General features: G+C 42.1%; 1 protein-coding gene across 1 annotated transcript in view; it reads left to right on the top strand.

The window, feature by feature from the left end:
* psme4b (proteasome activator subunit 4b) overlaps nucleotides 1-13,940 on the top strand; it is a 31,144-nt gene that overhangs the window by 4,257 nt on the left and 12,947 nt on the right. The window contains exons 4-28 of the mRNA XM_029528364.1: nucleotides 632-676; nucleotides 861-1,010; nucleotides 1,720-1,783; nucleotides 2,162-2,236; nucleotides 2,333-2,455; nucleotides 2,544-2,636; nucleotides 2,900-3,078; nucleotides 4,015-4,101; nucleotides 4,915-5,101; nucleotides 5,487-5,576; nucleotides 5,935-5,999; nucleotides 6,236-6,386; nucleotides 7,787-7,885; nucleotides 8,284-8,353; nucleotides 9,069-9,136; nucleotides 9,637-9,840; nucleotides 11,853-12,010; nucleotides 12,339-12,434; nucleotides 12,527-12,582; nucleotides 12,768-12,824; nucleotides 12,931-12,986; nucleotides 13,098-13,196; nucleotides 13,304-13,366; nucleotides 13,490-13,585; nucleotides 13,771-13,902. Coding sequence (XP_029384224.1) covers nucleotides 632-676; nucleotides 861-1,010; nucleotides 1,720-1,783; nucleotides 2,162-2,236; nucleotides 2,333-2,455; nucleotides 2,544-2,636; nucleotides 2,900-3,078; nucleotides 4,015-4,101; nucleotides 4,915-5,101; nucleotides 5,487-5,576; nucleotides 5,935-5,999; nucleotides 6,236-6,386; nucleotides 7,787-7,885; nucleotides 8,284-8,353; nucleotides 9,069-9,136; nucleotides 9,637-9,840; nucleotides 11,853-12,010; nucleotides 12,339-12,434; nucleotides 12,527-12,582; nucleotides 12,768-12,824; nucleotides 12,931-12,986; nucleotides 13,098-13,196; nucleotides 13,304-13,366; nucleotides 13,490-13,585; nucleotides 13,771-13,902 — 2,563 coding nt within the window. The remainder of the gene's footprint in view (nucleotides 1-631; nucleotides 677-860; nucleotides 1,011-1,719; nucleotides 1,784-2,161; nucleotides 2,237-2,332; nucleotides 2,456-2,543; nucleotides 2,637-2,899; nucleotides 3,079-4,014; nucleotides 4,102-4,914; nucleotides 5,102-5,486; nucleotides 5,577-5,934; nucleotides 6,000-6,235; nucleotides 6,387-7,786; nucleotides 7,886-8,283; nucleotides 8,354-9,068; nucleotides 9,137-9,636; nucleotides 9,841-11,852; nucleotides 12,011-12,338; nucleotides 12,435-12,526; nucleotides 12,583-12,767; nucleotides 12,825-12,930; nucleotides 12,987-13,097; nucleotides 13,197-13,303; nucleotides 13,367-13,489; nucleotides 13,586-13,770; nucleotides 13,903-13,940) is intronic.

Below are 13,940 nucleotides of genomic sequence, written 5' to 3'. Positions count from 1 at the left end.
ACAATACGGACCAGTTGTCTTTTTGACTAATGGATAGATTAAGCAAGTGACATCAACACCAGAAAAAAATGGAAGGCCAAATAGCCCGAGAGCAATAAAGAGTAGATAAGATTAAAATGAAAATGAAATGATATATCAAAAAGATCTGGTGCTAAGTGAAGAATAAAATATGAAGAAACAATAATCAGGGGTAAAACATTATAAATGATGCCTGCATCAAACATTACCAAAGGCCGAGACTAAGAAAAATGAAATGCATTTAAAGAGATTTAAGGGAAGTTTATTAGTTACTGCCTGTCAGATGGGCCTGAGTCACAAACCTTGACCTCAGGGCGACCAACAGGTTCAGCATATAACACATCAAAAAGCTTAAAAGAGACGTCCCCTTGGGCTCCAGACAGTTTTTATCAGTAGCATTTCCTCACATTTTATAGACTAATACATCGAGTAATTAAAAATAACCAGCAGATTAGGTGATGATGAAAATAATTGCTGGTTGCAGCCTGAATGTTTTGTTTTATTTTATTTTTTTTAAATCCTCGTTCAGGACATTTGGTTCTTCCAAGATAATTAAAGCTGAATTCCTCCACAAACACGCTCTCACACACCTCCTCTCTCTGCTTGTTTGCAGCTCAGTGGACCACATTTTGAAGGCTTTGATCAAAAGCTGCAGACTGTAAGTCTCATTCTCTGTGATCATGTAATTTGTGCAGCGGATAATGTGTCGCTTTGATCTCCCATTGAGCTGTGCTCTGTAGATCAGTGTGTGTATATGTATCACCAGCCACTCACACTGCTTGTGTGCGTCTGTTTGTACTCATGTCTCGTCCTTGCCGTTTACGCTTGTGTCAACCTCCCAGGTATTTCCCGCCGCAGTCCACCAAGGAGATGCTGGATGAGTGGCGCCCCCTTCTGTGTGTGTTTGACGCGATCATGCAGAAGGCCATCAGCAACATGGAGCTGTTCCTGCCCACCATCATGCCCCCGGAGGAACACAGCCAGGGCTTCCAGTAAGTGGGCCAACTTGAACGGCTGCGTTTAGAAACCTGATTAAACACCAAGCGCAGGTTCTCAGGGCCAGAACAACCATAAAGGGTTTATAAAATTTTAGCAAAAAGCACCTTTTATCAAAAAATATCTACCTCAGAAAAAAAGGACAAATATGTTGCCTTTTTTCAGTCCTGTAATAGAAAATTCGGTTCAATCTGAAATATATTTTAAGTTATTTCAATGTGTCTCTAAATGTTATGCATGACCACATTCACAGGCGCTGTGCTTACGCTTTTGGACGTTTTCAATACATAATGCTTTTATTGCATTAGCAGTTCTTCCCCTTCTCTTTCTTTTTGCTTATGTTTTTCTTTCTTGGAAAACCTTTTCTCCTCGCTCTCTTTCTGACGCCGATCAGCGACCGGGCCTCCTCGCAGCGTTCACCACATTCTTTAGTCTATTCACTCTTTCACTAGCTATTTGTCTGGATTTACTCTTAGTTTCCTCAGCGGTTTCTGCACAGTTTCCACAATACATCATCTTTAATACTCTATTTTTCCGCTTCAGCTTCTCTCTCTCTCTCCTCCAGAATCTGCAGGGGAGGGACTGAGTTCATATTTTGGGGAATTAGAGATAGATGAAGGGGAATTTAGCCTCAGGTGTGTGTGTCTAGTTGTCTGTAGCTGTGAATATAATGTCATATTTTCGTGTGTGTGTGTGTGTTTTCAGGTTGTGGTTTGATGAATTAATGAATCTTTGGATCTCAGTGCAAAATCAGCCAACCTGGGAAGGGGTGAGATACACAAACACACAAAAACCCTTGTTTTACTGTATTTGTGGGGCCCTGTCACTGACATGCTCATCCCAAGGTCCCTGAGCTGAATCCTAACTATTATTATCGTCTAACTTCTAACTCTGAGTCTCACTCTGTCATCTGGATAGATAGAGAGATAGATAACACACTACTGTACATTTCCTGACGACGATGACGAATGACGAAATTAAATATCTGTCTCCAATCAGTGAGAGAGTTTGGTGTCCTTGCTCTACTTTCATCTACTCTCTTAGTTCAGTGCTGCCTTTTTCGAAACAGCATCAGCTGTATGAAAGTCACAGCTCTTATGTGAGTTTGGTACTCCCAGTGACTGTTTGTTTGATTTTTCTCTCGCAGCACCTCGTGAACCTGTTTGCTCGACTTGCCAATGATAACATTGGCTTTGTGGATTGGACCCCCTATATTCCCACGGTGAGTCATTAGCAGAATCACATGGATAGGCAACTGTGTCCATGAGGGACTGCTGCGTGCGGCCGAGCACTCGTTATTTTGTGTATCCGTGTGTAGATATTCACCAGGATCCTCCGCAGTTTGAACCTTCCAGTTGGGGTCAGTCAGATGGTGGCACCGCGGTATCTGACCAATTCCTACGACATTGGACACTTGGTGCTGTGGATCACTGCGCTGCTGGTGTGCTTCTTCTCACTCAGATAAACAAATAAATAAATGATTTTATGTGTATTTGTATATTCACATAGTTCCTACTGTATCCCTGCAGGGCGGACCAGAGAACCCCGCACAAAAAGAGCTGACCTGCCTCTTCAACAGCATTGCTTCCTTCTACCATCCATCCAATCACGGCCGCTGGCAGGTAAGTCTTTCACTATCTCTCATACACATATAAACACTGTGAGTAAGTTGGGAAGGCATTTTAAGCTGCTTGCTGTCGCACTCCTTTGATTTATACTCTGTCCTTCAGGACTTGGCTTGTTCGCTACACACTAACAGCACAATAATGAAATGCACAAGTGTTGGAGAAAAGAACAATATCACGGATCTGCTTATGGCAGAATGTGGGAATGTGTCTCCAGATGATAAGGCTAGCGTGCTTGTGTGTGTGTGTGTGCCTGAAAGTCTCGATTGATGCGGCTGCTTCAGCGCCTGCCGGCCTGCGTTGTGCGCCGTGTGCACCGGGAACGTCACGCTGTCCCCAGCTGGATCCAAATGGTTCCTGAGTGTCAAAGGCTGACCGATGCAGACTTGCAGGAGTTCACCCGCAGCCTCATTGGAGCAACCCTGCTGGCCATGTTCAGGTACTACACAACGGGGGCTGGAGTGACAGCTGCAACACAAAACGACAGCTTCACTTTGCCTGTACAATCATATAAAGTTTTTTTTTTTTAATATATACATAATCAACATTACACACATGTTAATAAACATAGTGTTCAGCAGCGATTAACTTGAAAACGTAATTTCACATTTTCTGGTGATCTTAAATTCAATGCTAGTTTGGACAGTTGTGCATACATAAGAGGATTTAAGAGGTTAGAGAAAATAAAGCATAAAGTATTAATACAACATTCTGTGAAACCACAGTGATGCAATCAAAGATTAAAATGAAAGAGAAAGGTTAGGAGAGGCACAATGTTAATAATATAGAAGATAATATTAGCTGTTAGGTGAAGCTATCTGTGAAAATAGAAACTGTAGGAGTAGGTGTGAGCGTGTTCCAGTCTCAGAGCCAGTCAGTGGTCTAGTTAACCCACGTTTCATGACCAAAATGTCTCCAGAAACTCGTTTTATCTTTTCAGACAGATTCCTTGGTTCACAAATAGATTCTCACCACTTATTTGGTTTCCCAACTCCTATTTAGTCTCAACAGTTATGTCCTTTTTCCACCAAATATAACAGCTTCCAAGGCGCTCCTGGTGCGTGAGAGATTAGCATGGCTAACGTTTACTTTAAAAAATTCACATACAACTCCTTATTTCAACAGCATTCTTAAATATACCTCCATTGTAACATAGATATGGACATTGCACTTGATAACAACAGTTATCTTTAACTATAGACATGAAGAAATCCCTGTGTAATTTGCGTGTACACACCCATTGCTCTGTAGACATGTCATTTAACCCAGCTCTCAGCCAGTGACTGCAGTCACACAACGAGCCTGATGTCAGCTGTGATTATCTACCTGGGTGTGTGTGTGTTTTGTTCATATGCCCTCCTCTGGTGTTGTGCAGTAAAACTGGCAGTACAGATGCAGCCTATGCTCTTCAGAACTTGGCTCTCCTCACACCAGAACTTGCTATACCACCTGTACTTGAGAAGTAAGTATTTGCGTGAGATATCTGAACCTTTGCACTGTGAAAATATGAAATTGAAAATAGTGTGTAAAAATGACATATATCCAGAATGAATTCATGTGAAATTAATACGATTAATTTTTTTTAACCCATATTTGTTTATTTATTTTGTTATTTTTTGGATGCAGACAGGAGATACATTATTTATAAAATTTCAGCCTGTTAGCTACCTGCTTTTTCTAGCCTCTCTGTGTGAAAGCCTCCTTTAATGTGCATATCCTTAAATTTCTTATATAAAAGGAAGAAACCTTGACGCTGTTATGTTTCTAAAGGAAGTTCTGAAGTCGTACTATAAACAGCATTACTTATATTTTTCTGTGATTCCTGAGGTGCTTCACACTCATTTGCAATGCAAATCAGTAATGACAGCGTCCTTTGAAAGCGCAAGGCTCATCGACCTGTCAAATATGTGTATCGTATCAGTGGGCTGAGATTTGACTGAGATTAGAGTTATGACACAGAGAAGGAGTATGAATTTCGACAAATTGCAGCCATTGGGTGCTAAAGGTTTAAAGTACCTTAATTGCCTCCATGATCGATGTGTCACAAAACTGCTGCAACTGCTGATCGTGTTTATAAGCAGCCAGATGAGCAACTAAGATACAATAATTACCTTCCAGTTGCTCTCAGAACAGCCATATGCACCTGCGCCTTTCACTCCGTGCAGTATCTTTATCTCAAGTCTCTGACCCCCCACCCCCCCCACCCGCCACCATCCTCCCACAACTCTCCCATCATCTCAATTTGCAATTTACCTCCTTGTATCGACTGTAACAGGACTTATGCAGCGATGGAGACCCTGACGGAGCCGCACACTCTCACAGCAACTCTCAGCTGCATGATCGGCATGGCACGCAGCCTAGTTTCCCCTAACAACCGCTACCCAGAGGGCCGCGTGCACGTGCTCCCGCTGCTCATGGGCTCGCTGCCAGGGGTGGACCCCAACGACTTCAGCAAGTGCATGGTGATTAATGCGTGGTGCATGGTGCTGATTAGTAATGAAGAAGAATTGCAAGACATGTAGACAATAAAGCTCTTACTGATTACATTTTTTGTGCATGCTCGGTTCCATCGTATTAATAATTCCTGAAAGTGGAATGAGTATCTCAGTTTGAAGAACTCACAATTAATGTTGCCCAATCAACAGATTCTGCTTGGATCATAAAATGGATTGAATTTCCTGTTCAGTGTGCTCATTGTCTCCAGACTACAATAATCCATCACACCGGAATGAATTAATACGCTTAAGAAAGGCATTTCCGCCAACATCTGGTGGGTTATTTAAGTCAGGCTGTGATAACGTTGGATGATGTAAATTGATCTGTGTCCCGCTGTGTCGCTCTGTTCAGATAACGTTCCAGTTCATCGCCACCTTCACCACTCTGGTGCCTTTAGTGGACTGTTCATCTGCTCCTTCTCGGCACAGTGATCTCACAGAGGTATGCACAGGACACACATGAGCAATTTAATCACAAAAGAGAGACCAAATAAACATAATATTGTAATAGGATATGCAAAAATCTTGAAGCGCTTGGTATTTATCATTTGAAAGCCTTCTAACTTTCCGAAGAAATAGTTTGACATTTTGGGAGAGCCAGTAAAAAGATTGATATCACTTCTGTCATGTCTGCCTTAACATGCTGTTCCTGCTTCCTATTCTGAAAAGACTTGGTATCAATGTTCTCTTCATTCCAAACCATTGCTCTAAAGTGGGTTGACGACTTTTCAGCAATAAACCAGCACACATTTAACGGCATCAAATAAATTAAACTAATCATGACTGTTTGTCCCTCTCAGATTGAGAAAGAACTGTGTTTTGCTTCAGCTGAGTTTGAAGACTTCGTTGTCCAGTTCCTCGACAGGTAGAGACAAATTAACAAGTCCAGCTGTCACTTAGCAAAGACTCACTGTCAACGTCTGAGTCTGAGCGTGTGTCTTCCTGTTTGGAATGCACTGGCCTGCATTGCTAGTTGTGCGGGATGCATAAAACAGCCTTTTTGGTTTCTTCACCTTTGACATGTGCATTGCTGACGGGTGATTAAAAGTGTGCTTCTGTGTGTGTGTGTGTGTGTGTGTGTGTGTATCTGTCCTTGCACAGGTGTTTTGCTCTGATTGACAGCAGCACCCTGGAACAAACAAGAGATGAGATGGAAACGGATACCCAGACTCATCTGGAGAGCCTGGTGGAGCTGGGCTTGTCCTCCACTGTGAGCACCATCCTAACGCAGTGCTCCGCCGAAATATACAAGGTATCGCTGATTCCTGCCTTTAAGGCAGCATCACCTCCTTTACCTAAATTCATGGTTTTAATCCGAATCTCTAACTTGCGCCTTAGCTGAATGAAAAGAGAGTTCCTCCTGCACAAATACAAATGTTTCTGTCGAAGTTGGAACGGTTTTGGTTGCTTCATATTTCTGTCTCGTCTGCTCTTCTCACTGGTTTGAATTAGGCAGGGCTCAGCTGGAAAAAGCTGATGTAACATATTCCTGTGAACCAATCAAGGCTTAGCAATATTTAGATCAAAATAAGACGAGAATCTCTTGGGTGCCTGTGTTGCCAGATAACCGGCTGTCAAACGTGATGAAATCACACCTACATAGTCCTGATAAAGCAGATTAACTGAGTTATATTCTTCAATAATTCCTTAAAATGGTGTTTGGATATGCAATCATGAATATTTCATGTAAAACTCAAGCCTCAGTTTTCCCAGAGGGGTCCTCTGAGGCTTTACAGGTACATTTTCATTCATAATACATAATGTAACCATTACATTACATCCGTTTGTCTGATGAGTCCGTCCAAATTCAGCAGAAACTACCCATCCCGAATGTCTCACAGATTAACACGTCTGTCAAACCTCACAGCTCCAGTTTGGCATTTAAGATCAATGTTAAAAAATAAAATCTCATCCAGGGACACAGAAAAAAAGGCGACAGCTTGTTCCACTGGCTGATTAGTGACAGTGTACACATGGAATAACTTTGAGGTAGTAGGAAAATTCAGATCAAGATCTAGACTTTAATGTACATGAAACATAATAAGCGCATTCATTATTAATAACAGCATATGTAATGGAAGTGGTACTATAGGCAATATATTCATAGCTGCTGAAATACAGTTGTAAATAATTAAATTAATGTTCCATTTGGTTGCTTTGGTTTCAAGGTGCTGGTTTTTGTGTGTGCTGGCTCACAGGGACACTTGAATAGACTTGAGGCACTATTAATTTTATTAGTTATGCCTTTGCTTTTCCTACCGTGACAAGTGAAAATGTGCGCTGTTCAAAAAGGGGCCTGATGGAACGAGGATATAAAGTGAGCCGCTTTTAATCAGCGACTTGATGAAGCAATTGTCATGCTAGTTACAGAAGAGCATGGATTTGCAGCAGTGGTTGTGTTCTGAAGATGTAGCATGCAGTTTCTGTTGATAATACGTTATCCACTGCTGTCTTTGATAGAGCTGAGCACTTTGAATACAATCAGCACTAATATCTTACATCATTTCTGCAGCAATGCATATTACAAGTCTTTTGGAAGAATCAATGTTGTATTTGAAGCCAAAAATACGCTGATGTTTGAAATTTGAATACATACGTATGAGCTGGTACATATGCACCATCTGAGCCTCGTCCACTCTACCTTTATGTTAGATGGCGTTGCAGAAGGTCTACAATTTTGCCACTTCCAACATTTTCGAGACGTGCGTGTCAGGCAGGATGGTGGCTGACATGTGTCGAGCTGCAGCTAAGGTAAATGTCTATTTTCATCAGGTGGTGCTCTTCATATCTGTCTCTCTGCTGTGAAATGTAAATTTGGGAATTTGAAATGAAAAAAGCAGCACAGGAGATGGTACCACTGTATATCAAATACTGATGTCGATATAGAAATAGTTACCGGCCCAAATGAGGTTATGATAAAAAATTATTTCATGTTATTTGGTTTATTTACATTTTTCCATTCAACGCCTCCACGTACATATTACACTCTAATTTATCCTTCATCTTCTGTGACTTATTCTACTTTTCATTGTTGGCTGTGCCACTTCATTTTTGGAGAGATCGCTCCTAAATGACGTGATTGTCTGCATGCTCATGCTTGTGCATCTAAATGTGTGTTTGTGTGCACTTTTCTATGCCCGTGTCTGCAGTGTCATCCTGCTGAGTCTCTCCGTCTGTTTGTCCCTCACTGCTGCAGCATCATTCTCCAAATCACTGACAGTCAGTATCACGCTGTCTGTGTGCGTAGTGTAGACGGTGTGTTTGCATGAAGACTGTTCAGGTCCTCCTAACAAAAGATTTAGTTCATCAAAACCAACTGTTTGTGTAGTGACGTCAGAAGAGATCACATTGGTCCAATAATGTTGACTGAAGTCAGTTAATTTGAGACTAATTTTTAATTACATTATTAAATGTAATTATTAAAAAGGTATTTTGTGATTTAGCACTTGATGAATGGAACAAAACACAGACCAGAAGTACAGCCGTGCTGCTAATCCTGCAAGGCAATCCAGTACTAAGAGGCTGCAGTTTTGTGCTAATGCTAATCTTTGCATGCTAACCTGCTGTACATTCACAAAGCTGGTTGTCAATATGTAGGTTTAATAATCACTATGTTCACATCCCACTTTGGTGTGTTTGTTATGGTCCACTTCCTAAAAACAACTGTGGCTGACGGCGTTGTGATTTTTACAGACATTTCAAGATTTACTTCATGATGAATTAACGAAGTTAATACAAAAACTGACCCCCTCCATCATTAGCTGGTGAGATCTTTCCCTCATCAAATTTCCCCAACGAAAGCCGCAACCAGCATGTCTAAAACGCGAAATGGCCTCAAAATTCGGCAAAAGGAATTCAGCCTATTTGGAGAGCAACGCAGTACGTGACACAGCTTCTTCATGCATGTCTGTGTTTGTTGTGTGTGTGCGTGTAGACGAGGAGTTGCTGAGCGAAGACGAGCTGGATAAGGAGCTGCTGTGGAATCTCCAGCTGCTCTCTGAGGTGAAACAAGGATCCATCACTTTCCACGGGGCTTCAACACTAGAAGAAATATCAGCCCAGCTAATTTATGTCTCACAATGTAACTTCATGTTAAAATGATTACAAACGCTACAGTTGAAAGCCGTCTTCACAAATCTGTTTCTTTTCAAAGCAGGTATAATTATGATAAATGCAATGACAAAAAAAAGAGAAAAGGACGACAGTTGTGATAATATGTGGGGGGGAAAAATGAGCCAGAGACTCTCTTTGCAGTGTGCACCCAGCAAGGCCATAAATATCCAAAAGCTTTGTTGTTAACCAGAACATATTGATACCCTTTCTGTTTTGTTTTATTACTCCGGGGAGCTTAATGGGAGTGAGAACGAGCCAGATGCTGTGATTTACAGGAGAACCTCAATATTTAAGACACAACTCTCCACTGAAATGCCTTTGTCTTGTGTGTGCTTCTGGGCGTATGTGCCTGTGTGTGTGTGTGTGTTTGTGTGCTGTATTGTTTTTAGGTAACCCGTGTGGATGGTGAACAGCTGTTGAAATACCAGGGGGACCTGGAGCGGATCCTGCGTGTGTGCGTGCGACTGCGCTGCAAAAGGGCGTACACACTCGCCTGCTGTCTGCTGGAACACACACTCCGGTCGCTGTCCCTCATCTATCCCACCGAGTACCGCAGCACGTCTGGGGGTTTTGATACTGACCTCCCTATACGGGTAAACCTGCACACACACCAAAACTGCTCCGATGCTTCACTGCACAAAAACATATGACTGGAAGAGGCGAAAAATGATGAAAACGATATTTGAATTTACAAACTAACACTCCTGTTCCTTGTTTCTGGGTGCATAGTTCCAGTTTCAGCCTATTTTCTAACCACCTTGAGTGGTAATTAGCTGTAAGCACGGCTATTATAGTGTCTACTCTGTGACAGGAAAAGATGAGGATTTCTTGGAAATATGAAATGCCACAAGTAGAATCTTTAAAGCTGCTCTTTGCTTCAGAAAGATTAAATGGGATGCTACAAATTTTGTAACAAAGCACACTTGCCTTTCCGTTTCCATGAGGACAATTAGAAAGTATTTATCAAATTGAAATTAAATGGTTACACTGCTGGGACAGCAGAGCTGATGCCACACTCTAATTTGATTTCAAGTTGCTTTCTTTGCACACAACTGCGCACAGTTGTGTTGCTGGAGGAGAACGCAACGATAGAAAGTGGTAGATAAGGGAAAAGGGGAAAATGGCGATAATGGAAAAAAAATCGATCACAGAAACGCACAGCGTCTGTGGCTTTAAACTGTAAAGATGCCATCACTCATGTAAGACAGTGGTTCCCAAGCTGGGGATCGAGACCCACAGGAGAGTCACAAGATAAATCTGGGGGGGTCAGAGAAAAATATGTATTCAAACTTGTGTCTATAATTTCTTTTTTCCCAAAAGACTATTACGGCCCTTTGTACGAACCGTACGATAGAAGCAATCTGAGAAGAAAAAGATATTTCTTCATTTGAAAGAGTCAGGAGTCAAAAAGTTTGGAAAATATCGACCTCATAAATTTATCAGATTATCCATACACCTCATGGTGTGATAACATTCTCATTTCATTAATTCAGCCTGATGTTGTGTACATAGTGGCTAATTTATTTTTGGCAGTGGAGTTTGTTGTGTTTTGCCACATTGTGATGAATCTGACAGACAAGCTGCTGCAGTAGTTTCACATTTGTCAAGGTTGATATTTGGTTGGCATCGCAATTCATTATCCCACTTCCTAATACTGCATTTCGATGTGAGCAGCTGGAGAACAGGAAATAAGAACCCCCCCACCACCGCCCCTTTGCTCTGATTCGGGGGTGTTGATACGTTGGTCCAAGATAGTGGACTGTCAATAAACAACCTAAATGAGCTCATAGTGATTGTAGCTAACAACCATTGAGCCAGAAGCTTGTTAACATTTCTGCAGTTATTTTTAGATGTTCCTGATGTCTCAGACTCAGAATCACAGGAATGCTTTTTTCCTACTTAGAGTTTCATTACCACAGTTTAAACATTATGACCTCAAAGCAGCAAAACCTGATTGTTCATAAGAAAATGAACTGGCCACATCAGACCAAATATACTCAATGCCTGTAAACAGGGCATTTATTTTTGATAGAGAGGAATAAAAAAACATTCATTCCTTCTTATAAACGTTGGATAACATTCCTTTAAAGGTTGTTAAATTCAGGCTAAGATATCATTCTGTCTGTTTTATTTCTTGGAAGCAGGAAACCAACTGAGCCACTTGCCCTGCGGTGTTTCTTTAGTCCTCCACAAGAAAAGCATCTCAAGAATATTTTTTTTTTCTCCAGAACTAACAAAATATTTCTGCTATTCTAAACAAGCTCCTCAAACGAGTCGAGGTGCCAGTGATCACTGATTCTTTTCCCCTGCTGCTTAATTTTCTTTTCTTTTTTTTTTCATCTCCAGTTCATGGCCATCGATTCTGTAGTTTATTTGCACGTGATTTCGAAATTGGTCTCATCTGTCAGAATGTTGTGAAATGTGTTTTCTTCTCCCCATTGTTTAGTCCTTACTCTTTAAATGTGTTTCATATGATCCAACACCAGACAACGACACTGCTCTGAGGTTTTGAGGTGGATTGATTGTTCTGGTTTTCCTGCCAGCTGTTTCCAGTGGAAAAGGGGCAGCATTGCTTTCTCTTTCTACAACTCTTTTCTCTCTGCAGGACTGGGGCAGAGCTGGAGATGTGGCAGGCTTGGGTGTGTGTTGGCACGTGCCTACTATGGAGGAGGAGAACTTTGTTTTCCAGCTGTTGTCCTGCCTCCTGCACCCAGAGCTGGAGCGAATCAAGGGCCACGTCTCTGGAGATCAGCCAATGAACAGGTTCGGTGTCTTTTTCTTAGTGTCTAATTTTAGATGTAATCAGGCAAGTGCGCAAATAAAACAAAGAGAATCACCACCAGTCATTCCCGGTAAATGAAATATGTCTGCAGCCCCCCCCCCCCCCAAAAAAAAAGAGGAGGAGGGGGGGATTTCAAGTTTAACATCTGTTTTTTATATCCGTCTTATTGTCTTTGTTGAAGCCTCAGACAGGGAAAACTTTAATTTAGCAGCCCAAGAGATCAACGTGCACACACACACACACACACACACACACACACACACACACACACTGCGATGGAACAAATGTAATGTGCAGCCTGATTCACAGGGAGGAGCTGTTGCAGAGTCTGGCCATAGTGCAGCACTGCCTTCTTGGAGCCGGGAGCGTGCTGCCCCCTTTGGATGGGCCACACGTATCTGACCTGTGAGTCCTGCAGTGACTCACACACATACAATACACACTATAAACACACACTTTCAGGCACATTTTGCACCTTATATCTTGCTTCTTCTCAGGGTGCCCAGCATGGTGGATCTATGCGAGATCAAGCTATATATAGGCGTCGACTACAGTAAGAAAACACATGCAGCCACCCACACACACACGCAGCCACCCACACACACACACACACACACACACACACACACACACACACACACGGATAAGTCACTCTCCCAGCAGTTTCTCTGGGCAATAAGGACTCTCATCTTGTATTCTGTGTCCATACGAGACATCTGTGTGTTTCCTCCCGTCCAGATGATTCACGGGAGAACTACAGAGAGTCCATCTGCCAAACTATGAGACTGCTGCTCCGTGAGTGAAGATTTTAACTCTGCTACACTCCAGCTCATAACGCCTCACTCCATTTGGGATGTGATTGTAATGTGCAATTAATTTGTCTCCATATCTTCCCACCCAGATCACATCCTGCAGCATTCTGAGGATGACACGAAGTCACTGTTTGTCACCATTAAGGTGTGCAGACCTTGTGTTTTATTTATTTATTTATTTTTATGCTTTGATTTTACTCTATGGTAGATCTACGAAGGTCTCACAGAGCCCCTTTTCTGACTGTCTTGACAACAGATCATCAGTGACCTCATGTTTTTCCGAGGCACTCACAAGAAGGAGTTTGACTCACGCTGGAAAAGCTTCACTCTTGTCAAGAAGTCCATGGAAAACAGGGTGAGTTGGGGAAAAACAGAAAAATACAAGGCCGCTGATTGTTGTCACTTGTCAATGAGTCACTTGTGAAGTGATTTAAGTATGTGGCCTGCTTTTTCCCCCCGCAGCTTCATGGGAAAAAGCAGCACATTAGAGCTCTGCTTATTGACCGGGTTTTACTCCAGCATGAGGTTAGTTTGACAGGATGCGTGCTCTGTGCACGGTCACACGCGGGGCTGTGATCACACGCACGTAAAATAAAACATATCCTGCTGTTTTCATAATATTTGAAGACTGCGTTTCTGTTTGAACAGATGAGGAAGCTCGTCGTTGAGGGCAGTGAATATAAAGTGGTTCATCAGGAGCTGCTCTGTGATCTGCTGCTCCTCTCTACCAGCACATACAGCCAGGTAAAACTGACAAACACGCATTAATCAAGCCATTCCTTTCTTTTAATGAGACAAATACAATCAGAGCATCTGCTGGTGCAATATCCTGTTGCACTGACGGCATTTACATAAATGTCTCATATGAAATAAAAATTAATTAACTCTATGTATGTACATCTGTGCATCTGTGTGTGTGTCCTTTGCAGGTACGCAGCAGGGCCCAGAATGTGCTGACAACCGCATTGGGAACCTTTAGTTTTTCCTACAGAGACTTAATTCCTCGAATCCTACAACTGCTCTCACCACGAAACACCAGCAGCACCGAACAGCAGTTCAAGGTTCTTCACACATACACACTCCGACACACAAACAGTAC

Source organism: Echeneis naucrates, chromosome 19, assembly GCF_900963305.1.
Source record: "Echeneis naucrates chromosome 19, fEcheNa1.1, whole genome shotgun sequence".
Classification (NCBI taxonomy): domain Eukaryota; kingdom Metazoa; phylum Chordata; class Actinopteri; order Carangiformes; family Echeneidae; genus Echeneis; species Echeneis naucrates.
The sequence above is the reverse complement of the archived record's forward strand: the minus strand, read 5'-3'. Positions and strand labels throughout refer to the sequence as shown.